This window comes from Grampus griseus (assembly GCF_964374135.1).
Source record: "Grampus griseus genome assembly, chromosome: 14".
Taxonomy (NCBI): Eukaryota; Metazoa; Chordata; class Mammalia; order Artiodactyla; family Delphinidae; genus Grampus; species Grampus griseus.
This window is the reverse complement of record NC_139008.1, coordinates 70,118,078-70,143,259: the sequence shown is the minus strand read 5'-3', so window position 1 is coordinate 70,143,259 and position 25,182 is coordinate 70,118,078. Positions and strand designations below refer to the sequence as shown.

General features: G+C 42.2%; 1 protein-coding gene across 1 annotated transcript in view; it reads right to left on the bottom strand.

The window, feature by feature from the left end:
- Positions 1 to 4,089: 4,089 nt before the first annotated feature.
- The window catches only part of TOP1 (DNA topoisomerase I), a 79,258-nt gene continuing 58,165 nt past the window's right edge, over positions 4,090 to 25,182 (bottom strand). Inside the window, exons 10-17 of the mRNA XM_082670739.1 lie at positions 14,349 to 14,492; positions 13,222 to 13,407; positions 12,072 to 12,140; positions 11,415 to 11,529; positions 9,977 to 10,104; positions 6,773 to 6,867; positions 6,402 to 6,551; positions 4,090 to 5,369 (exon numbers count right to left, since the gene is read on the bottom strand). Of these exons, the coding sequence (XP_082526865.1) occupies positions 5,267 to 5,369; positions 6,402 to 6,551; positions 6,773 to 6,867; positions 9,977 to 10,104; positions 11,415 to 11,529; positions 12,072 to 12,140; positions 13,222 to 13,407; positions 14,349 to 14,492 (990 nt within the window). The 3' untranslated portion in view covers positions 4,090 to 5,266. The remainder of the gene's footprint in view (positions 5,370 to 6,401; positions 6,552 to 6,772; positions 6,868 to 9,976; positions 10,105 to 11,414; positions 11,530 to 12,071; positions 12,141 to 13,221; positions 13,408 to 14,348; positions 14,493 to 25,182) is intronic.

The following is a 25,182-nucleotide window of genomic DNA, read 5'->3' as shown; positions in this document are numbered from 1 at the left end:
GCATGTGGGATCCTCCCGGACCAGGGCTCGAACCTGTGTCTCCTGCATCAGCAGGCAGATTCTTAACCACTGAGCCACCAGGGAAGTCCCTCTTTACATGAATCTTTGACTTCTATATAGTTGTCGCCATTAAAGCCACTTTTTGAGTCATCTAGTATAATTTCTGAAAGCACGTCATCTTCCTTCTCAGTTGAGAAAGAGCACTTTTGAAAAATCAGCTTTAATAAGGAATAACTTACATAGACTAAAATGCACACTTTTTTTTTTTTTTTTTGCGGTACGCGGGCCTCTCACTGTTGTGGCCTCTCCCGTTGCGGAGCACAGGCTCCGGATGCGCAGGCCCAGCGGCCATGGCTCACGGGCCCAGCCGCTCTGCGGCACGTGGGATCTTCCCGGACCGGGGCATGAACCCACGTCCCCTGCATCGGCAGGCGGACTCTCAACCACTGCGCCACCAGGGAAGCCCAGAATGCACCCATTTTAAGTGTAAAGTTTGGTGAGCTTTGACAAATGTATACCCTCATGTGCCCTCCACCCAGTTAAGTCATAGAACATTTCCATCACCCCAAAAAGTGTTTGGGTGTCCTTTTACAGTCAATCTCCCCTGCCCCCAGCCGGCAATCACTGTCTACTTTCTGTCACTACAGATTAGTTATGTGAGTTCTAAAATTTCATGTGAATGGAATCATAGAGTATGTACCCTTGGGTCTATGTTCAGCATAATGTTTTTGAGATTCATCTGTGTTGTTGCAGAGAAAATACTTTTTGAATCAGTATGTGATACTGTCACTAGAAATGTTAACCTAAGCATAGTTACCTTTTTGTATAACATTAAAACAGGTTTCTTTTCATTTCTCCCATAGATATATATTAATGATCTACATAATCACCACTTAAACTGTATTGCTTTAAAAATGTTACAGAAAATTTCAAATATATATAAATGGAGACAGGATAGCATCAGCCAGCTTTAATTATGAACTGGTGGCCACTCTTGTTTTGTGCCAGACTCTACCCGCTAACCCCTTCCATAAAATTTTGACACAGATCTTAGCTCTATAATGTTATCTATAAATATTTCAGTGTTTTTCTAAAAGACTCTTTAAAAACATACATACATAACTGCAGTATCATTTTCAAACCTGAAAAAATCAACACCGTTTTGCTATTTAAAGTGATCTTGAAGAGGCCTGTTTACATGTAATACTTGGGATTGTGAGAAATAATTACCGCGTCTGTGGTAAATTTCTTTGCCTCCTTGTTTACTCGTTTTGTCAAGGGACTGCTTATAATCATCCAAAACTAGCTTGACTGAGGTCATTTCAGGATAATGTGTTTTCTCCAGAAAGTGCTTTTCGGTTCGAAACAGTTGAGAGAATAACGCAATATATGAGGGATTTTCTAAGGACTGAAATATAAGTAAACACTTTTCTCAGAAGAAAAAAAAAATTTTTTTTAAAGTTTTCTGTGGAGGAAATACCTATATTTGGTGTATGTGGTATTTAGGAGGTGATATCAGAGTTGGTGATTTACTGGTTGTGGAAGTGAGAGAAAGATGTGAAGGATGATGGCTGCCCTAGGTTCCAGTTGGGGGACAGAGTGGATGGTGGTGCCTTTCTCTGAGATGTGAAACCAGGCGCAGTGGGCTTGGAGTGGTAGGTACTGAGCTCGGTTCTACAGACTTGAGATTGAACACGGACATCCCCACTGAGACGTAGTTGGCAGTGCAGTATGTGTCTGGAGCTCAGGAAGGGGGTCTAGGCTGGAGGAAATGATGTGGAGGTCATCGTGTTCAAGTGTGAATGAAATCAGCTAGGCTGAGAAGAGAACCACAGCAGTTAAGGACCTGATAGAGGAGGAAACAGAAGCAACAGCCTGAGAGGGAGGGGTAAAATCAGGAGAGGGTGGCACCATGGAAACCCGAGAGAAGTGCTTTAAGGGAGTGGTCACACGTTGTATGATTCCATTTATGTGAGATGTCCAGGAAAGACAGATCTATAGAGAAAGTAGATTAGTGGAGGCTGGAGGTGGGAATGGGGATTAACTGTATGTGGGCATGAGGGATCTTACTGGGGGGAAGAAGTTCTAAAACTGATTTATGGTGATGGCTACACCACTCACTCAAGTTACTAAAAATCACTGTACAGTTGGAATGGGTGGATTTATGATATGTATCAATAGTAATTAAAAAAAAGTGGTCAAGTGTCCAGTGCCACAGTGAGTTTAAATAAGATGCAGAAGCAGAGCCCATTTAGTGGTTTGGTCGTTCATTCATGGGTGATTGTGGTCCGAGTGGAGGGGGAACTGGAGGCAAGATGGGGCAGAAGCTAGTTGCAGTGGGTGGGGGAGTGACCGGGTGGTAGAGATGACTCATTCCAGGTGCTTGTGAAACAGAGAGAGGGAGGGGGTGGTGGCTGGAAAGGGTTGGGAGTTGTGGTTTCTTTTCTCGTTTTTTTTTGTTGTTTTTTTTTTAAATGTGGGAGAGGCCTGAGGTAGACTTGACAGGGAGAACGGACGGGCTGACCAGACGTGGCGGGTGAGGGCGGAGGCAAGCAAGCACCCAGATGTCTGGCTGTGGTAGCGTGTGGAAGCGGTCTCCCTTTGCCCACAGCTGGACTCTAGCATCATGGAGGAGCCTGACAGGAGGGAGTGGGTCAGACCCTGCACATCTGGCCTCTGCTCCCAGATGAGGCTGGAAGTGGGAGGAGGGAACCTACCTGCCAGATGAATAGGAAGGGGTGGTCTCCTGACTCCGTGTTCAAGCATCCTTCGGGGCCCTTCATACCTGGCCCTCACCTACCTGTCTAGACTCTTCCCTCATTGCAGTGGCCAGGTCAGCTTCCCATTCTCTGGCTTGCTCTCTCAGCCTTGTTGCCACCACCCAGGATGTCCTTCACAACCATTCTTGACCAGTATCTAGTTGCCCTGCACCTGCCCTCAGCAGAAGGAAGGTCCTTGCCAGGAAAGGTGGGCACAAGTTTGTGCTCATCAGTATAATCTGCCTGTAAGGCCGCCTGTCCCCGGTTTCTAGTTGTGGTCCAAGGTTTGTCCTCTGGTTGTGGCAGGTCCTGCTGAAGTGTATTGATAAGGCACTGGACGAGCCTCTCTTGTTACTATTCCTTACATTCAGTGGTCTAGCTGCCCCAGAACCATAGAATTCAAAAATGCCTGGCTGCAATCTCTTGCTCCAAAGCAATGGTGGCTACATAACCTCCTTTATTTCCTGGGGTGAATGCTGCCTCCCTCACTGGCCAGTGACATACAGGCTGCCAAGGACCCCTCAGGATTCTCTGCAGTGGGCCCAGCCCCAGGAAGTTCAGAGACCATCAGGGAGATGGCTCTCCTCCCAGAGTACACCTGTGCCTGCTGGCTAGCTAAGGGACCAGTTCTGACCACTTTGGCCTTCCTGCCCCCCTGACTCCATTTGACCAGGAGACCTCACCTTTCAACCTAATTCCAGACTTAGCTGTAACCTAGGATGAATGGAAAAACAATTTTTGTAGGGACCCTGGCCAGCTCAGGTACTAGAGCACAGAGAAGTGGTCACAGACCACTCCCTCTCTCAATCAACAAAAGAAGTCTGCATTCCATCTGGGAGAGCGCTTCTGGGATCCAGTGTTCTGATTGGCTTAGTACCCTTCATTCCTGCCATCCTAACAGTAACCTTAGCCACATAAGCAAACCCAAAGAAGCTCCTACTGCTTCTTGCCAGCACACATGGAAAGTGTTCCAAAATCTGTCTCCTGAATACACTTGCTCCGTCTTGCTCAATAAACCTACCCTATGCTCCAAATATAGTTCTTGCACCCCACCTGTTCTTGTAGATTTTCTGTACTCGCCCTCACTTCCTGGGTCTGCCTTTTTCTAAGGATGTGGACTCTGGCTCCCTCCTCTGTGACCCACACCCACGGCAGCAGGACAGATGCAGCCCCTTCCAGGCCTGGCCCAGCCCCCAGCTCCTGGGGAGGAAGGCATCACTGGAGCAGGCAGACCACATCCCACTCCAAGTCCCAGCCCCAGAGCTCCATTCTGGCCTGGGGCCCTGGGTTACAAAGAGGCAGACACCAAGTTTCCGTTAAGTTGTAGGAATTTATTTTAAATAACCTACAGTTGATTAAAAGGGAATTCATGATAAAAATAGAAGATACTTGAGGAAAGATGTGGGAAATGGACTCTGCACACACGCTAAACTAACAATGCCTCTAAAACTAATGATTATAGCAAAAAATGTCTTCACATTAAAATTCTGCTTTTTATGTGGTTTTTTTTCCATTTTTTACACAATTACAAAAGAAAAAATAAAAGCCCTAAAATCTTGATTATTTTTCCTTTTTTGGACCAAATACTCATTTTCCTCTAAATTTTTGACCTGTGGAACTTTTTATACAATAAAATCTTTCAAGTGAAAGACTGGGGTTTAAAATGAAAAAGATGGGTATCTGAAAGGGCACAGAGAATGTTCAGAACAAAGGATGATGGGAAAATGGTTTCAGTCACTGATTATTTCATTATCCTTAGACTCGCTCACCCCCTCTCATCCCTCCCCAGCCCCAATCTACACGATCTTTAAGATCAAGAAAAAGGTTTAAATATTTTAAAATAATTAAAAAGAAATAAAAATTCACATTTAAAAAGGAACACTCAAGTCAGGAAATATTTTCCCATCATGCTTTTCTGTGAACAGGTGTCTGAACCAAAACACTGCCGATGTCACGACTGCTTCAAGTTTAATGAAAACTGATTCCCATGACAATAGATAGTGACAACTCTAACAGGTGCGCTGGGTTTTTGTTCTACTTAATTTTAAATTCCTGAAATGGGGGAGACGGGAGTTTAGGAACTCATTTCTATTAAAATATAGAAGTTATTGCAAAACCCTAACTGTAAAAACGCACCAATATAATCGGACTTCATATACAGTAGCTAAGAGAATCCAAATGTTTCAGTGAAACAGTGAATTTGTCTGGCAGAACTCTGACAAATTCCCATCCACTTGACCCCTTGAAAATAAAAACAAAATTCAAAACAAATCATACAGCTAGAATTTTGATATCTGAAATATTTTTAAATAAGTTGTCCATAGGACAACTGGCTCAGCTCTCCCTTATAATATTTCCAGGTTTATCTTTTCTCAAAGATGTTGCTTTGTTAAGACTTGCTGCCCCTTTCCCTCAGGTGCGAGGGCAGTCGAGGCTCACAGTTTATCCATCTGCCCCAAACCACACTGTTCCTTTTCACAGAACTGTTTCCTGCCCCTCAAGACAGGCTAGAACTCGTAGTCCTCGTCAGCCATGTCGATGGCCCAGGCAAACTTCTCCCGCTGGGTTTTGTTGTAAATTTTCTCAATTGGGACCCCCCACTTCTTGCACCTGCAGACAAGGGAGAAAGAACGGGGATTAGTGTGTCTCAGGGAACAACGGGCCAGACCCAAGGCTGAGGCTTGGATGTGCCACCTTCTTCACATCCGTCTGGTGAGAATGAGAGTTAATAAGGTACCAGACATGTTTCTTAGAGCTTCATGTGCTTAACTCATTTAATCTTGACAAAGACTTCTAAAGTAGATGCTATTATAGATGTACAAATGAAAAAGGTACAGATGAAAAACTAAGGCAGAGAAGTTAGGTAATTTGCTTTCATTCTCATGCAGCTAGTTAAAATGGAGCTGAAAAGCGAACCCAAGCCGTCTGGCTCCAGAGTCCATGCTCTTAACCACTGCAGTCTATTGCCTGTCAAGCTAACCAAACCTCTAGCACTAAACAGGGCAAAAAGAGTCGAAAGGATACAAGAGCTTGCTGGAACCCCTGGCCCAGAGGAGCAGGGCCACAGGAGATGACTGCTCCTCCTAGGCCCAGAAGCTAATAATAACTCAAGTTAACTAATAAGCATCTTCCAAAAAAGCCATTTATTTTGGAAATTGGGGCCAGGGCGGGGCAGTGGTACAGGGAAACAAGCAAACAGTAGCACCAACTCTTTGCATAGGTTTCTCAGATCTGTATTCTCATTTTTTTTTTTCTCCTTGTCCATACCTTACTTCCTTCACTTGTAAAGAAAAAAAAATGTTATTGAAAAGTTAAAGTGTAGGTAGATGGGTGGGCTCTTCTGTATTTTTCCTTCAATAAGGACTAAGAGTCTCCATTCTTGTCCTAAAGTTCCATTAGGGGTAGGGACCATACCTGCATTAACAAACAAACACACTCCAAGATGGTGTAACAGTGTTGACCATTTAGGACCATCCAGGATGTGCCAATGCATTTGTAGTGGGCACAGCAGAAGACAGAGGTTTCCCAGAGGACTCTAAGTGTGCAGCGTAGGAACTGCATGTGAAAGCTGACAACGCTCTTGGAACCCCCATCACCCTTCTCAAGCCAGCAGGTGGAGTTCAAGAAGGGTGCGGTGCTTACCAAGCCACACTGATCCTTGGGTCCAGATAATTGAGTTTGGAGGTTCCCAAAGCAATTTGTTTATTCTCCTCTCGGTCTGTGGCTTGTACTTCAAGCTTCATCAACTGCTCCTCCAGTCTCTGCACAGCCTTCTTCTTTGACTCTACCACCCTGGAAGAAAGGAAGTCATCAAGAGCCAGGCCTGGCCTCTGGACAAGAGCACTGCAACCCCATGGTGCCATCCAGGGACAGTAAAAGCAGAAAAGCCCCAGGTACAGAGGTTTCTAAAAGACATCACTCAGAAACCCTAGAAAGGCTAGGGCCTCTGGCTGATGCTCTGCCCTTTTTTCTCTCACAACAACCCCCAGCTTTGTATCACACCAGGCACGTACTTCTTGGTTTTTGCATCCTTAAGGACCTTGGCATCAGCCTTAGCACTTTTCAGGTCTCTCCGGGCATCTGCTAGCTGTTCCTTCTTGGCATCAATCTGGGTGGGGAAGAATAATAAGATTTAGGAATAAAGTAAGCCCAGAGAATACAAAGAAGGGCTCCTCAAGAGAGGATGAAACCTAGAAGTTGTCTACACCAGGCAGGCTGTCTTGGTGGTTTGCCAGGTCAAAACAACTAGGGGTGGCTTCATGAAGGCACAGAGTAGATGTGCAGCGGGTGCTGAATTCAAATGCTACTTGGCCATTTACGTTCTTCAGTCACCCTTGAAGAAATGAGGGTTTTATAGGCAGTGACCCAGGGCCCCCATTAATCCAGAAGCTCAGGGAAAAGAACCCACTGGGACTGGGAATGTGGGTGCTAATCTTACAGTCAGAGAACACTTCGGTTTTAGATACTGGGAGAGGAGGGCTACAGGTGAGAGCTGTTTATCAAATGGCTCTCGTGCCAGGTTGTCGCTTCCATTCTAAGAATACAACTGCAGGAGATACTCTTTATGAAGCTGAGATAGGGTCCTTGCATCTACTGAGCGCAGCTCATTCCTCAGATTCTACCAGCACTCTGGGAAGGAGCTGCCAACTTCTCAAGAAAGAAGGATGCACTGAAGAGAATATCCGAGGGACTAGAAAATGGCAATTAAAAGGTACCCAGGAAGCCAAAGAGCTCAGCTTAGTCTGTTCCAAGCCAATACATGGCATGGCCTGGCTTTGGCATTCTGTTTTTAAAAGGAGAGAAAACTGAGATGGGAAGGAAATTAAAATGGTCATCACCCAAAGCAGATTTGAAAACTTTTTTAGCTGTGGAGCTCTTTTTTCAAATGAAATCTCATGGGGACCCAGTCTTTAAAGGAAGAGACAAAGGCAGTTCCAGTCTTTCTTGCTTGAAAGAACCAGTTCTAAGTTCTTTTTTTTTTTTTTTTTTTTTTGCGGTACGCGGGCCTCTCACTGTTGTGGCCTCTCCCGTTGCGGAGCACAGGCTCCGGACACGCAGGCTCAGCGGCCATGGCTCACGGGCCCAGCCCCTCCGCGGCATGTGGGATCTTCCCGGACTGGGGCATGAACCCGTGTCCCCTATATCGGCAGGCGGACTCTCAACCACTGCGCCACCAGGGAAGCCCTAAGTTCTTCTTACTTAAGCAACACTGTGGAGTTAGAGCCCCAAAGCAGTGAGCTCACAGTGCTGGGAGCAGGAGAGCCCCTGACCTGTTACTACCTTGCTAACCTGTAAGGTCAAGGGAACCTCTGCCGAGTAAATACATGCCTGACTCATACACACTGAGCTGTTGCTCTCAGCCTGGAATTGTCTGTTAGATTTACACGCACAGCCTAAGACTGGAAACAGAGGTCACCATTGTGAGAGAATCATTAAATATGTTTACTATGAATGGCTTACTTCCAACATCTATGTTGTCCAAAGTCAAGCTGAAGGAACTGACACAAAAGCATCACAGACACCACTAGCCAGATTCTTAGGCCAGAAATGCAACAAACCACAATCTTTTAACCATTTCTGTGAATGCTAAATTGGCAGGCTATGTTGAATTCTCTCAAAGCATCAAAGACTCCATTGATTCACTTGGCAAACAGGGGCATGTGTTTGCTTTGTGGGCACACAGGAGATGGTTCCTGTGCTTAGAGGGCTCGTCTGGCAGGCAGCCTGGGTGCCCAAACAGTGGTTCCAGAGTGAGACCAACAAAAGGCCTCCTCATGCTCCAGGGAGGGGTCTCCTGAATTAGGTAAATACCACCTGAAGAGTCATGCTTTTACTTCTGGCTTGAAATGATAGCATGAGGAGAGTAAACGGCACCAGATGACTGCCATTAACAGAGCTGCTAGGATGGGCGGTCTGTACAGGTTCTTTGCCTGCCAGTCACATGATCCAAGGATTTGAGATGTCTGTGGACACACATGTATTTACTGTGGATGTGTGCATCCCTTCAGGAAAGCCAGATGGCATCTGTAGCATGAACTGCAGGTTATGTGTGTCTTCTGACCCATATGTACTACAGCTGGGTATCTATCTGGAAGAAATTTCAACATAAGGAAAACACCCTGGGCCTCAGAATATGTATGCAGCCTCACTCTACAGCAGTAGTTTTTAAACTCCAGTTGTTCAAGTACAGTATGCTGTGAACGCAGATGGAAAAGAATCAATCTGTAGTTTAATTAACCTCTAGTTGAAACTCATCATTTCTTCTTCAGTTATGAGTGTGGGCAATTGAACACAGTAATATCAGTAGTATCTATGACTTTATCACCCATAGCTAGTTCATATATTTTCATATTGCTGCAGAAATCAAAGTATCATTTATATTCATGACTACCTTGACATTTATAGTAATTATCAGACCCACCTAAAATCTAACTTAATAAATTAATAAGGAAGGACATCTATTACTGTATCAGACTTTTTGGTAAACATATTTCAAGATAATTGGTTTACTTTGTAACCCATGTGTCTGCTTTGTAGTGAAATATCTACAAATTCTCATTGTGGATTAATACATTAGAATGGATTAGTTATGTAGCCATTGGTAACACAGAAATGCACATCATCAAATGTTAAGTGCCTTGCCGCTTAAAAGCTCAGTACCAGGCAGAGCTGGAGGAAGGAGAGAGGCACCTGGAAGAGGAACAGTGTCTAGTTGTTTGCACATCACCCTCTCCCTCTAGGGCAGCAGCTCTGGCACACAGCCTGTATTCAACAGATGTTTGATGATGAGCTATATAAAAATATGATTCATGTGGAATGTGCAGAAATAAAAATAGTTGTGCTAGGATTAGGGGGAAATTAAATATTGTTTCATCATCTTCAATTTAAAACAATATAATTTGGAAATAGTTGTATTTCTGGGCTGTGGAAAGGAATTGTGAAGACTATCTTTATATCCATTATCCTCATGTATAAGGACAATAATTAGCAGTATTTCAAAGAGGGTACATCAAATTTACCTTCTCAACACAGAATAAAGACTTGCTGAACAATGAGTACCTGATATTCAGTATCTTGATCAGCAATAGTTACTACCAAATTTCCGTTTATTTAGCATGAACCTTTCTGATATCCCAACCCAGAAGGGTGGAGTATAAATGCCCATAGCAGACATGCTTCTCTTCATTTTGCTACCCCACCATCCACATCCAAAATACCTTAGATTGCAAGTTCATCATGGACTTCTCAAAAGTTTTTGGTGGTGCCCTCTGATGGTTACAAAGAATTGCAACGGCTCGGTTGGCACGGTTATAAGATAGTATCTTTGCTGGGATGTTCTCATCAGCTGTAAAGAAAGAAACATGGTAATAAGAGTCCATCTGTATAAGAAGAGAGAACACACAATGTCCCTTCCCCGGCGCTTTATCCTCACGTAAAGGTTTTACTGGTCCTCATCTCACTCAGATGATCAATTCAGGTTCCCACAAGGCACAAGGTCAAAATCTGAGAGTCAAGAGAATCATCTGCTTGCCTCAGTGCCCACCTCCCCCATCTAACCACCCAAAATAGCCTGAAGAAAATATGGGAATTGGGACAGAAAGAGCCTGTAGAGGAGGGTAAAATGAAGGGACCAGAAATTTTACATTTTAAAACCACAAGGCACTATATCTTTCAGAAAGGAAAATACAAAGTGTCATCTAAGAAATGTTTTTACTTGTGTCATATAGCATTCTTTGCCCCAGCCTAAAATACTGACCCTCAACATACCCATCTTTGGCTTTTTGAATACCATTTTCTAATACCATTTGACATATTTCTAGAGGACAGTGGAAATTCAGCAGTGACTAGGCTCCAGAGGAAAAAAAGCTTGTGGATCTTGGTGATACTTTCTGCAGCTAGTTTTTAGGAGGACACTACCTACTCGTTTTTTTCTTTTATACTTATTTAGTTATCTATTTATTTGGCTGTGTCGGGTCTTAGTTGCGGCATGCAGGATCTTCATTGTGACATGCAGGATCTTTTGTGGCAGCACGTGGGCTTAACAGTTGCAGCACGTGGGCTTAGTAGTTGCAGCATGCGGGCTCTCTAGTTGTGGCGCGTGGGCTCTAGAGCACATGAACTTAGTTGCCCTGCAGTATGTGGGATCTTAGTTCCCCGACCAGGGATCGAACCCACATCCCCTGCATTGGAAGGTGGATTCTTAACCACTGGACCACCAGCGAAGTCCCGAATACTACCAACTCTTAAGAGGGAAAAAAAGAAACCTCAGGGAAAGGATTTGCTCCTATGCTGTTTTAGTAACCATGACAGCCTTACTCTCTCCAATTTAACAGAACATCATAGCACTTTATCTTCATTCTATGAGCTTTTAAATAACATAGATATAAAACACAAAATGCAGGCATTATCAGAGCAGACAGAAAGCCCCTGTCAGCATTTCATAAAACTATTCTAGAAGCTAGAGTAGGAATAGGGGAAACAGCACTGATCTGTTTATACATCTAAGCCTTAGCCCTCTATTAGAGGTATGGAGGGAAAAAGTTTCCAGTCACAATGTCAAGGAGGATAAGTAGAACAGATCTAGGACTTAGCTGAGTAAGGATAGTGGTCATCATCGCTAAGGCCATGGGCCCTATCTGGTCAGGCAGTACTTACGAGCTGTGAGTTCCTTTAGCTGCTGCTGTAGCGTGATGGAGGCGTTGTATGTACGGAACACCTTCGCTGTCAAGCCCTCCATGAGATCCTGAAGATGTTTATTTAGAATACCAGTCTGGAGGAGACAAAGCAACGAAGAGGATGTTGGGATTTAGGTAAAAGCCATACATACCACCCTGGCCCTTCTGGCAAGCTCCAGGAAATTTATGCCAGTGCAGTTACACCTTGCCAAGTTTACTGTCCTGCCAGTGGGAAGTTAGGAAATGGGAGAAGAATTCCAGAATACAGAGTTGCATGTACCTCCCAAAGAAGCACACTTCAATCTTAAGCAGGCCAATAAAGCAACTGTATCCTTCCCTATTAAGATCTTCCCCAATAAGACTTCAGGGACAGGTCTTGGGTCTCTAGCACAGGTGGCTAAGCATCCAGCCAAGGGAAGGCTCTGCAGGAGCCAGAGGGTAACAGGCAGGGTTCGTCCACCCCATCCCAGGGCTTCGGCCATGGATTTGCTGTGTGCCTGAGGAAGGGAGAGTATACAGGGTGCCCCAGGACAGGCCGAGGGGAGAGCCTCAGTCACTCCCAGGCAGACCTCTCCTTTAGGACCTTGGGAGGCTCTGGCTGGACCCCTCTTCAACCCAGTGCAGTTTACCCACTCACATTGAGTCTATCAAAAAGATCATCCTCAGGCTGTTTGTTCTCCATGAATAGTTGTAAGTTCTTAAAAACCTAAAAGAAATAAGCAGAGCCTAATTATTATTATTTTTGAAACCTCTACTTTGGAAATAACTGCAACTTAAAACTTGCAAACAAACAAACCAACCCCACAGAGCACAAAGAAACACCCATATCCTTAACCCAGATCCACCTACCATTAATATTTTACCTCATTTCCTATTTGTGCAGTGCACACGTACACTCATTTCCTTTCCACATTTATGTGTGTATATACACAATTATTCGTTTGGAACCATTTCTGGGTACTTACATAATTATGGCCCTTTACCCTTGAATACTTCAGTGTGTTTCCTAAGAATAGAGATATTCCCTTATATACACACAGTACTTCTCAGCTTTATAAATTTATACTGACACATTTTTATCCAATCTATTGTCCATATTCCAATTTTGTCAGCTGACCCAATGATGTTCTTTACCTCCCCAGTATGGAATCCAACCTAAACTCAAATATTACATTTAACTGTCAGATCTCTTTAGCTTTGTTTAATCTGAAACATTTCCACAGCCAGCAAAACCTAATTACTGATGAAACATCAGACTGCTGAAGGGCTGGACTACTGGGGTACTGCACTCTGTAAGGTCTCCAGTTCAAGCCCAGTACTTCTGGCGGACCGTGGTGCTGCAGCACCCTCTTCAGCTATGGGCTCAGAGATCTGGGGACTCAAGGGCTACCTTTTTGCTGAATGAGGAGTTGGGGGAAAGTTGAGCAATGCTACGAAAATGACAAATTTGCAACATGACCAGGGAATACTGAAGTATGGTTAGATCATTAAAACAGTGTGATGGGATAAACCTAATGTGCAGTTCATTGTGAGGGCCAACTCTCTATAGCATTCTCTGTTGAATGCTGCCACAGGAGATGGCCCCTCATTCCAGTAAAGTAGCATGGGGTGAGGGGCAGGGACTAAAAGGAGGTACACAGGACACCAAACAATACCTCTCCACTCTCTTTCAAGCCATTTCTTCTAGTGTTCAGCAAAGCACAGAGCACAGAAAAAGCACTCAACAAATGCTTGTTGAATGAATGAATGAAAAAACAGGCCAGGGAGCTCAGGCCACATTAACTTACTCGTTTCTCAACGGGGACTTTGTTATAGTATCTGATTGAGTCCTTTCCCAGGAAGTCAAACTCTACCACGTATTCCTGACCATCCAACTCTGGGTGCAGATTGATGTGCTCCACACGAAGTGAGCAGCAACCCACAGTGTCCGCTGTTTCTCCTTCCTCCTTCTCATTGCCTGCTCGTAGAGCAAGCTGCCCAGGGATAAGAGAATGGAAAAAAAAAAAAAAGGTAAGCATGAATGAAGAAACGTCAACATCACAGGCTCTGTAGGAAACCAAAACCAGAAGCCTCCCAATTCTCTTCAGGGACAGAGCATCAGTTTGCAAGGCCTGGGAATTCCGGATCTGCATTGTTGCTTCTTCCCTTATAAAATGAAGTGTGGATCGTCAAGGGATATTAAACTTTCCCAGAAATCTAAGCTTCTGTTTACTCTTGTCCTTTCAAATGGGGATAGAGGAAAGAACATATTTTAAACTCTCAGCAATCAGACTCAAAAAGCTAGTCTCGTAATTTTGCTTAATTTTTAAGACAATAAGAACTTGTGTTAAAATAAATACACTCAGTGCAAAACCGGGGAAAATAAGAAATCTTTTTCTTCCAAAAGAGTGCTGAGAAACTGATCTTCAAAGCACTGACTTCTAAACTGTAGTTGTGATACATTGGCAGATTATTTAACCAATTTTAAGGATTATAACCATCCTGTTTAAAAACAAGAAAGAGTAAAAGACATCTGAATTCACTGCTCATAGAAAGGCTAAGCATTATTTTGTGCAACATTTGTTTCAGTTACACACAAACATATTTATGTGTTGGGTTGTGATATAAAATAAAATTTGGGGTGGTGGTGCATTGTCAGAAAGAGTTTGAAAGTGTCAGTATTTCTGGCACATTCAGATTCATGAAGATCCTCCTATTAGGCAGACTGTATCTAGACAGCATCAGACACTGAACACCTCTCTCTCCACTTCTACCTTCCTTACTGGACCAGAGATCAGGTGAGCAGGACCACAGATGTCTGGGCTATCACTGCCTCTCCAGCAGTACTTATACCACAGGGCCTGGAGGAGTAAATGCTTCCCACATCTTCGTTAAGATGAACATGGTAGACGACGTGACGGGAAGATGCTCTCACCTTGTCAATGAAGTACAGAGCTACAGCTCTCTGCCGGACTTTCATCTCTTTGGACTTCCAGTCTTCCCGGTACTGGTTCCGGATCTTGTCCACACACTTCTTCAGCCGCCGAGCAGTCTCATATTTCTGCCAGTCTTTCTCACCCTGCAAAAGACCCAGCGCCAAAGGTGGATTGCTTAGGGACGGTGGAGTAAAGACAGACACTGAATATCCAAGTTCAGAGCTCTGAACCAAAGAGAAGGAACTTGAGCTTCAGTTAAGCAAGGCATATACCTGATGAGAACTCACGCTGTCCCATTTCCCTGACAAGCAGAACTGGCTCTTGTCTGATTGCTAAGAAAGCCTCTGGCTTTCATTTTGTGAAATGTTTATGTTCTTAAGAAAAGCCCACATGACATGTCCCCCAAATTAACTTCTGTCAACACAAAGGGTATAAACATCCCTATTCCCACATCAGCATCACAGCTTTGCTGCTGAATCTGTGACCCAACAACAGTTTTCTGCTAGGACTGAATTTCATTAAATTCAAGACAATCATTCACAATTTGATGGAACTGTCAAGGAAGCAGAACCAAAGATAACAACATGTAATTACTAAGGAACACAGTGACTTCCAGGAACAGCTATAATTATTCACCATTTTCTAACTTCTGCATTTAAAAGTATTCTTAATGAGACTGAGGGAAACAGTGTTATTGGGAAGACATTTTTTTAACAGAGCTTTTAGTGGCAGGTTTAAAAATTGATTCTAAAGCCAATGAAAGGTTTTAAAAAGGGTGTGAAAAGACAATCTAATCAACAGTGATGGAAAAAGATTTCTGTTACCTTGTTGAATGAAAAAAGGTTCACAAGCAAGGACTGATAATAATGTCAAGTGAGAAAGGAAAGGAAGGAAAATAAAGAAAATCCAAGAAATCCAAAAGGGCCAGGGAATATTACAAGGCCTGAAACAGACTATATGACATAAACACAGGGAAAGAATTTGAGAACTCAAGAATCTCGGCTCTTAGTTCCCCCAGCCAACAACCGAAGAGAGTTGCAGTGATTTCTACCTATGACATAGACATGTGGTCTTTGAGGCATAAGAACTGCAGTCAAGGTACCTGGCCTTCTGAGCACGCAGGTGTGTGGGGCACATGGAGCAAGAAATGTCTTCTGGGGCTTCCCTGGTGGCACAGTGGTTAAGAACCCGCCTGTCAATGCAGGGGACACGGGTTTGAGCCCTGGTCCGGGAAGATCCCACGTGCCGCGGAGCAACTAAGCCGGTGCGCCACAACTACTGAGCCAGTACTCTAGAGCCCACGAGCCACAACTACTGAGCCTGCAAGCCTACAGCCCGTGCTCCGCAACAAGAGAAGCCACCACGATGAGAAGCCCGTGCACCACAACGAAGAGTAGCCCCTACTCGCCGCAACTAGAGAAAGCCCATGCACAGCAAAGAAGACTCAAGGGAGAGAGAGAGAGGGAGAGAAAGAAAGGGAGAAAGGGAAGGGAAGAAGAAAGAAAGAAACGTCTTCTGCTTCTAGCTCCTAACATTCAGAAATGAAAGCTACGCTAATGAGTCATCAGCACTCTCCCACAACTGTGTGTGGACTAGTTGTATATGCTTGTTTGGCTACAAAACAAGAGGCTCAGTAACTACCTGTTGTTGTGGGTGGGTGGTTTAGTAGTTGAGTGATACAGGAGAAATATCCAAGTTCTATATACTGTCAATGGGAAGCTGAAAACTTCTCTCTGGTTTTTCTAAGTACATTCTGACATTTAAGAGGGCAAATAGGACTTCCCTGATGGCACAGTAGTTAAGAATCTGCCTGCCGATGCAGGGGACACGGGTTTGATCTCTGGTCTGGGAAGATCCCACATGCTGCGGAGCAACTAAGTCCGTGTGCCACAACTGCTGAGTCCGTGTGCCATAACTACTGAAGCCTGCATGCCCTAGAGCCCGCACTCCACAAGAAGAGAAGCCACTGAAATGAGAAGCCCGTGCACCGCAACGAAGAGTAGCCCCTGCTCACCGCAACTAGAGAAAAGCCCGTGGGCAGCAACAAAGACCCAATGCGATCAAAAAAAAAAAGCAATTACACATCTTAAAAAAGGAAAAAAACGAGGGCAAATAAGAAAAAAGTGCGGTAGAAACTTTCCTCATGTAAGTAATAAATCTCAAGTCAGTAATAAATCTCCCTGACAATCATTCTTATATACACACACACAAAAGACGGGACACGAAAGGCTCATCTTCAACAGTACAGTCTCCAGCTCAGAAGTGAGCTCTCTCCCATCATTCTGATACACACAGGCCTACCAAAACCTGCGTCTGAGTCTTCGAAGTCCAGTAGGGTTACACTTGCTCATTCCTTAGTCATACCAGTGAAACAAAGTTTAGAAAACCTAACAAGTAAGTCATTCACGGGATAACCACAAGACCAGATTTTCTTCACAGGTTGGCTAGGCTTCTGGCACAAGGATCCAGGATTCTCTCAAATAAGGACACAGAGATGGGGGTGGTGGGAAGAGCCACCTTGTCTAGGTCTAAAAGGAGAGGGCTGGCCTCTAAGAAGTATGCATATCCCTGTGCCCTTCAGTTTCCCTAAACAGAATCCAGAGAGTGAACAGCAATCTGAACCCCACACATACATAATTTAAACAGAAGACAATAAACTGGCCCTATGTGTTTATACTATGTTTAAAAATAAAATCCAACCAGCTTTCCATACATGCCCATTCTTAAATATGTTTGTCTTATTATTGATTTGTAGAGTTCTTTATAGATTCAAATTCTTTTCAGATAAAAGTAGTATTTTTCCTTCCAATACTTCCTATTCAACCTTTCACTCTGAGTAAATCTTCTAAAAAGATTTTACGTTATGCAGATTTAAGTATACAGTTAGATCAGTTTTGACCATCCGTAACCCATGTAACCTACACCCCATCAAGTTAGAGAATATTTCTGTCATTCCAGAAAGTTCCCTTATGACCCTTCCCAGTTGATCACCAACCAAGCAACCACTGATCTTTTAATCTGATTTCTATTATCATAGATTAGCTTTGACTAATCTAGAATATTATTTAAGTGGAATCATAAAGTTTAGATTCTCATGTCTGGCTGCTCAATGTGTTTTAAAGATTCATCCATGTTGTTGTATTTATCAGCAGTTCACTCCTTTTACCTTGCTGGTATATTCCATGACTATCTCTAATGTGTTTGACTATACTACACTGTGTTTATTCTGATGATGGACCCCTGGGATGTTTCCAGTTTTAGACTAGCATAAATATAGCATTATGAACATTGTTGTATAGGTCTTTTTGTGGACATATGTTTTCATTTTATTTGCAGCAAAATTACCTAGAACTGGAATTAGTATCTTATTGTGGTTTAAATCTGCATTCCACTGATAACTGGTGATGCTGAGTACTCTTTCATGTGCTTTTTTACTGGCCAATCCTCTACCTTCTAAAGCATCTGTCTGTCTTTTGCTCTTTTTTATGGGGATGTTTTTTCTTTTTTATTATTGAGGGATAGGAATTCTTTGTATATTTGAGATACAAGTCTTTTGTCAGATATACATGTTGCAAATGTTTTCTCCCAGTCTGTTACTTGTATATTTATTATCTTAGCAGTGTCCTGTGTTGAACATAAGTTTTTATTTTTAATAAAGTCCACTGTATCAACTGCTTATTGTTAGTGTTTATTTTGTGTCCCAAGAAATCTAAGGTAATGAAGATGTTCTACCATGATTATCATCTAGAAGCTTTAATGTTCTAGCTCTTACACTTAAAAATTTAGAACTGTATACTAAGAAGTCAGGTTCAGAATGTAATTTTTTAAAAAATAAGCACGTCTTATTTTCTCCTTCTAATAAAACTCACCAAAATCAGAGCTTCCCAAAACTAGCAAGTTTTACAAAGACATTTTCCTTCAATCCAGCCCTGTAATCCCAGATGGTTACATTTAAAAGGTTGTAGACACATACATCTTTGAAACCCCTAGGTCATAAAGAGAGAAAAAATAGAAGTGGGTATTTGGCACTGAGAATATCTTAGTATGATTGAATGCAATGTGATAGCAACAGTGATACTGAAGGTTGCTGTACTTCATTTAAAAGAAAAATGATAAATTTTGTTCATAAAGCTAAGGCTGGTTTGAGAGTCTTACTTTTACTAAGGCCTACTTCCCCAGGTTACAAGACCAGATAATGCTTGGCAGGGGTTGGACTTAGCAGTTGAGAACTTACTATAAGCAGTCCTTTTGCAACCTCTCGATCCATGGTTTTTCTGGGATCAGAGAGTTTTGTTGAAAACACAGGTTCCAGAAAGCTGACCGTCATTTCCCTGCTATTTCAGATTATACGGGCACCAGGTACAGAGTGGAAAAGGAAGGGAATGGAAACACTTGCAAGAAGATGTCTGTATAACGGGAATCCTGGGTGGAAAAGCGGAACAAACCAAGATGAGTATATAAAGATGTGAATGAGCTCAGGACAATCTTTTCAGTAACTGGAGCATGTGTTACTGTGGCTCTCAGAAGTCCTGATCCTTTCAATGACCTGGGAGACCAGAAGTAGTGTAATGCTGGCTATGACCACAAGCAGACCAATCCAAGTTTCTAGAAAGGGGGCAAGGACAGGGTACATCAAAGGGACACATTTCAGCTGTGCTTTTTTACCCTTGACTAACCAAATTTTTTAAATTGTCAAAAATCTGTAAGTCATATCATGCTTGAGTTAAATTTTTTGAAGGAGCAGAGATGGAGCAGAAAGGTGTAACAGTATTACATGCAAGAAGTGAATGAGCAAAATATAGATACAAGAGCAAGCAAAGAATCTCAGGAGAAATCCCTGGAGGCTGAGCAGAAAGGTGTACAGCAGAGCCCCATGATGGTGGCAGCCTCCCATAAACTGGACCTAAAGTCCTCCATGAAGTAAAACCACCAGTTACCACCCTTCACCCTCTATGACAAAAACTTACTCTTCACAGACTTTTGGGTCAGATCAGGTCAATGAATTCATGCTTTAATCATCACTGTACTCCAAACATGTAGCAATGAAAGTGCTCCATGCAAGAAGGGGCAACCTGAAACCAGGGGCTGTGTTAGCATGGGCTGAGCTGGGTTAGAAGACTCGCTCCAAGACAGGAGGTATGCGCAGAGAAGTGGAAAGCAAAGAGGAGGAAAAGGGAAATGATACACAGACAAAAACTACTTCCCGTTCAAAAGGGTTTACAAACAAATTCCAAAATATATGAGGAAAATGGGTTAGAAGAACTGCCAACAAGATAATTAGTACATGAATTCACTTCAGGTAACATTTTAAAGAACAAAGACTTTCAAGAGAAAAAAATATATATAACATCTACTAAAAAGGACAAAAGAATGATAAAATAAGCACATGTCTTAAATGAAATGAAATGAAATCAGGTAAATATGAAATAAAAATAATTAGAAATCCTGAAAACAAAAATAATAATTGAAACAAATTATAGGTGGGATAAACTTTAGATTGGATATAATCAAAAAGAGAATTAGTGAACAGAAGTAAGTCTCCAGAACTCCCCTGAAAATGGAGACCAGACCTAAAGAGACAAATAAATGAGAGGAATGGCCTAGAAGCTATGGAAGAAATAATGGCCGAGAGTTTTCTAGAATAAAAATGCTTTTGTCCTCAAACTGAAAGTCTAGTCTGAGTATCTTTAAAAATATATGTATATTTAGATACACCATAGATCGCCAATAATAAAGATGCATTCTTTACTGGAGAAAAGACAGATCATAAGAACGAAGATAAAGAAACTTTCAGATAAAAGAAAAATTTGCCACCTATGGAAACTCACTAAATAAATGATAAAGGATGTATTTCAACAAGTAAACCCAGAGAGAAGGTACTGAGTACAGAAATTAATCAAGTATTTAACTGTGACAATAGCTGACTAGTGAGAAGTTAAGGTTTCATGGATGATTGTTTTTTTAAAAATATAAAAATAGTGTCACTATATAGAAACTCCAAAAAGACACAGACACTTTAAGAGTTCAGCAATGTTGCCAGATAGAAGATCAATATTAAAAAAATCAACAGCATTACCACTCCAGTAACAACAAACAAAAATGTAACAACGAAAAATACTTATTCAATAGCACAAAAAACTATAAGGTCTCTAAGAAAAGTTTAAAAAAATGTGTAATACCTCTATGGAGAAAATTACAAGACAATATTGAAGGGTATATTCAAAGATATGAATTAATAGAGAGGTATAACATGTTCATGGATTGGAAGATTCAGTAAAATAATCTCAATATTTTCTCCCTATTAATCTATAATTTCAATGCAATCTTATAAGAAAAGTCTCAATCGTCTTCATTAGAACTTGACAAATTTATCTCAGAATTAATGTGGAACAGCAGAGAGCCAAGACAATTTTGAAGAATGAGACGAAGGAAACTTGTCCGACTCAATAGTAAGAGTTTATAAAGCTACAGTAGTTGAGACAGTATGCTACTGATGAAGAAACAGACAAATGAAACAGGACAGAGAGCCCAGAACAATATGACATATGTGTACAAATGTGATACATGACAGAGGGGTAACACAACTAAATTGTTCTGGGACAACTGGTTATGCATTTGGGAAAAATACATTAGATCTCAACCTCACACCATACACAAAAATACATTCTAGTGGATCAAAGATCCAAATATAAAAAGCAAAATCTTAGAAACATATGGAAAAAAGAGAAACTTGTGCTCAATGTTGGGAGGATGGTGGTGATGTAAACTCGTTCAAGTACTTTAGAGAACAATTTGGAAATATCTAATAAAGAATTTTTAAGGGACATTTTCGTCTGTATACACAAGGAAAATGTGTTTATGCCAGCACTATTTATATTAGCTAATGACTGTAAACCCGAAGTGTCTCTTGACAAGAGAAGAGAGAATTTTTTTTTTTTGCGGTACGCGGGCCTCTCACTGTTGTGGCCTCTCCCTTTGCGGAGCACAGGCTCCGGACGCGCAGGCTCTGGACGCGCAGGCTCCGCGGCCATGGCTCATGGGCCCAGCCACTCTGCGGCATGTGGGATCTTTCGGGACCGGGGCAAGAACCCATGTCCCCTGCATCAGCAGGCGGACTCCCAACCACTGCGCCACCAGGGAAGCCCCAGATAATTTTTTATGTAATAGAATACCATGTAGCAAATAAAATGGATAAATTAGAAATGTATATCAAGATAATAAAATCTCAACACTAAAGCTGGGTGAAATAAGTTGCAGAACGATCTCAATAACATATCTAATTTAAAATCAAACCTTGTAAAACAATACTACATATTGTTCATGCACACATAATACACTGTAAAAATACAAAAATACACACAAGAATGAAAACATTAAATTCAATATAGTATTCTCTAGGGAAAGAGATGAATGGTACCTAGTGGGCTTCAAGCTATGGTTTTCAGAATACTTTTTATGAAATGAAGCAACTGAAATAGGACATGGCGTTAAGGTTTGACACAGCCAGATGGTAGGTATATAAGTGTTCATTATTTCTATTCTTGTATATTTGAAATATTTCATTGAAAATAAAATCCCTGTTACTTGTATCTTTCTATTTTTTATCTAAAAAGAGAATGCTTCTCCTGCTGGCAGTGCAGTTAAAAAACCATTTAACATGCTGTCAAAACCTCGACCTCTGAAGATCTGTTCTGCTGAGTGGGACATAACCGAGGAGGACTGACCGAAAGCTTAAGAAATCACATTTATTTTCCCCTCAACAGTACCACTTGCCAAAGCTTTAACCATTTTTCATGACTCAGGATCCCAACCCCAGTTGCTAGAGTGAGCCACTCTGTCCTGGGTATAAGGTTCTAGGCAGGGCCTACATCTAGGTGGCTTTCTAGGTTTACTACCATAACCATCACTCAGAAACCTGCACAAATCCTTACAGTGCACAGCAGTTATCTGGATATTGTCTGAATAAAAATTGGCTGGCTCTCTGCCCTTGAGGAGCTCCACCAGCTTGTCTAACGAGTCTCTTAACCCTCAGAGACTCTCCTACTATCGACTCTAATCCTGCCTGTAGACCACACATGTATTTGGCATCTATTCCCCTCTCTCGACCCCCACTGCCATCATCTTGTCTAGGTCATTGCCATTTCTTGCCTGGAGTACTGCAACAACCTCCTACTGGTCTCCCTACTTCCTGTCTGTGTCCAATCCAGTCTCCACAGAGCAGCAGTCAGAATGATCAGTTATATCACAGGTTACTAAAACACAAATCGCATTATTCCCCTCTTTAAAACCCAGTGGCTTCCTACTGGATTTGGATAATAGACAAAATTTTAGGGACTTCCCTGGCGATCCACCGGTTAAGACTTTGCCTTTCAATGCAGGGGGTTGTGGGTTCTATCCCTGCTCGGGGAGTTAAGATCCCACATGCCTCGTGGCCAAAAAACCAAAATATAAAACCAGAAGCAAGGGCTTCCCTGGTGGCGCAGTGGTTAAGAATCTGCCTGCCAATGCAGGGGACAGGGGTTCAATCCCTGGTCCCGGAAGATCCCACATGCCACAGAGCAGCTAAGCCCATGTGCCAGAACTACTGAGCCGGTGCTCTAGAGCCCGCGAGCCACAACTACTGAAGCCCGCGTGCCACAACTACTGAAGCCCACGCACCTAGGGCCTGTGCTCCGCAACAAGAGAAGCCACCGCAATGAGAAGCCCGCACACCGCAACGAAGAGTAGCCCCCGCTCCCCGCAACGAGAGAAAGCCAGTGTGAGGCAACGAAGACCCAACGCAGCCAAAAATAAATAAATAATTAAAAAACAGAAACAAAAAACAGAAGCAATACTGTAACAAAATTCTATACGGACTTTAAAAATGGTCCACATTAAAAAAAAAAAAACTTAAAATTTTTTTTAAGGAAGAGTCTGAAGATCTAGCCTGCATTCCTCTCTCCAGTCTCCTCTCATCATGCCTCTTTCTTGCTCATTATACTCCAATTACGGTGTTCACCTTTCAGTCCTCAAGAACACGCAGCTCCTTCTTACCTCAGGGATTTCAAAAGGCTATTTTCTTTGGAATGCCCATTCCCCTGTCCTTTCCATGGATAAATCCTATTCATTCTGTAAGTCTCATCTTAAATATAACTTTCTCAGAAAGGCGTTTCCTAAACCCCAGAAGCCAGATCAGGTGCCCTGGCATACTCTCAAATAGGTACCCTGTATCCTTTGCAGCATGTACAACAGTTTGTATTTATTGATTTGATTATGTGTAATGCCTGTAAATCTTGCTCAAGTCGGGTTATGCTCAAGACACTCCTCTGTTCCAAGCCAGTGGTTCTCCATCAAATGCAGAACATGGTCTAGTCGCTTTAGCATGGCATTTAAGGCTGGCAACAGTTTGGCCTCTCAGAGATTAAATTTATCTGTAAAACGATGGCATTAGTTCATGTCTGGTGTGGTTACTAACAGAATCAAATGTCAACTTATGTGAAAATACTTTAACAGTAATCTAAAATCTTTTATTTTGATAAATTTTTTTTATGTGGTAGAACACACATAATATAAAATTTACCATTAGTGACAGCTAGCACATTCACAATGTTGTGCAACCATCACTTGACAATTCTTTGTTACTCCTTTTCACACTCCTCGTCTCTGTCCATAATGACACATTTCTCTGTTTTAAATGCCTCTCTTTTAAGACCTAACTGTAACAAAATTTCCTTCATAAAGTTGTTTCTAATCTCTCTAACTGCTGGGAATAACTACTCCATTTATCTGAAGCATTCAACATTTACCTTTCCAATACAATCGACTTCTTATCCGATTTGCCCAGCAGCCCGTAAGTTCCTTGAGGGCTAAAATCATTGTTTATCCACCTTGGTAGCCCTATGGCTTGGTGGTATTTCAGAAGAGGAATACAACATGTTTCTTTAAATGACTTGACTTTTACTTGCCACAGGGGTTCTCTTTCTGATTTTATACTTACTCTAAACTAAAAACAGTGACGTTTTCCAATTACACTGAAGAAAATATATACATGGGTATTTTTCATTAGGACACAGGACTATAAGCTAGAAAATGTGCGTTTAGTCTTGAAAAGACACACAGCCTTTTGAGCTGTGGCTTTCAAATCTTAACGTGTTTAATAAACTATAAACCAAGATTAAGAGGGTCTTTAGCCTCAGTCCCCTGCATGTAAACAGTCAGTCTATACAGAACTAATTCCTTGACTGTTTTCCTGCGGAGTCCATCTCTCTTTTAAGTTGCCGTTCACATTTCCATAGTATGTCTGAGGGACTTGCCCAAGCAGGGTATGCCTAGCAGGCTAACAAGAACTGACTGCCCTTCCAAGACAGTTTCCTCCTGTCAGTAGCAGCATCAATAAGCAGCAGCACATGGGTACTCAACAGTTTATGATATGCTTTCACATACATTATCCCACTTGGTCCTGGTGGAATCTACCCAGATGAAACCTTAGGAAGACGGAGTATGTAAGACTCTAGATTTTACAACCTCTTTCTGGATTCAGAGTAATTACATTCCCTTCTTCAGAGCCAAGGAAGGTGAGGAAGAGAACTAGCTGTAGAAGCCAATACACATTTACCACGTTCTTCATTGCACTCTGACCTCTGGACAGTAAACAATGTGAAGGCAAGGACTGTGTCCACCTTGTTTACCAACACAATTCCTAGCACCATGCATACACTGTGCCAGGCTCATACTGGGATTTCAGTTAATATTTGTGAATTAATAAATAAGAATACAATGTGATGTAAAAAATGGATACATCTTAGGGACATCACCAGATAATGCTAATTATGAAATTACCTTCTATTTATGGGG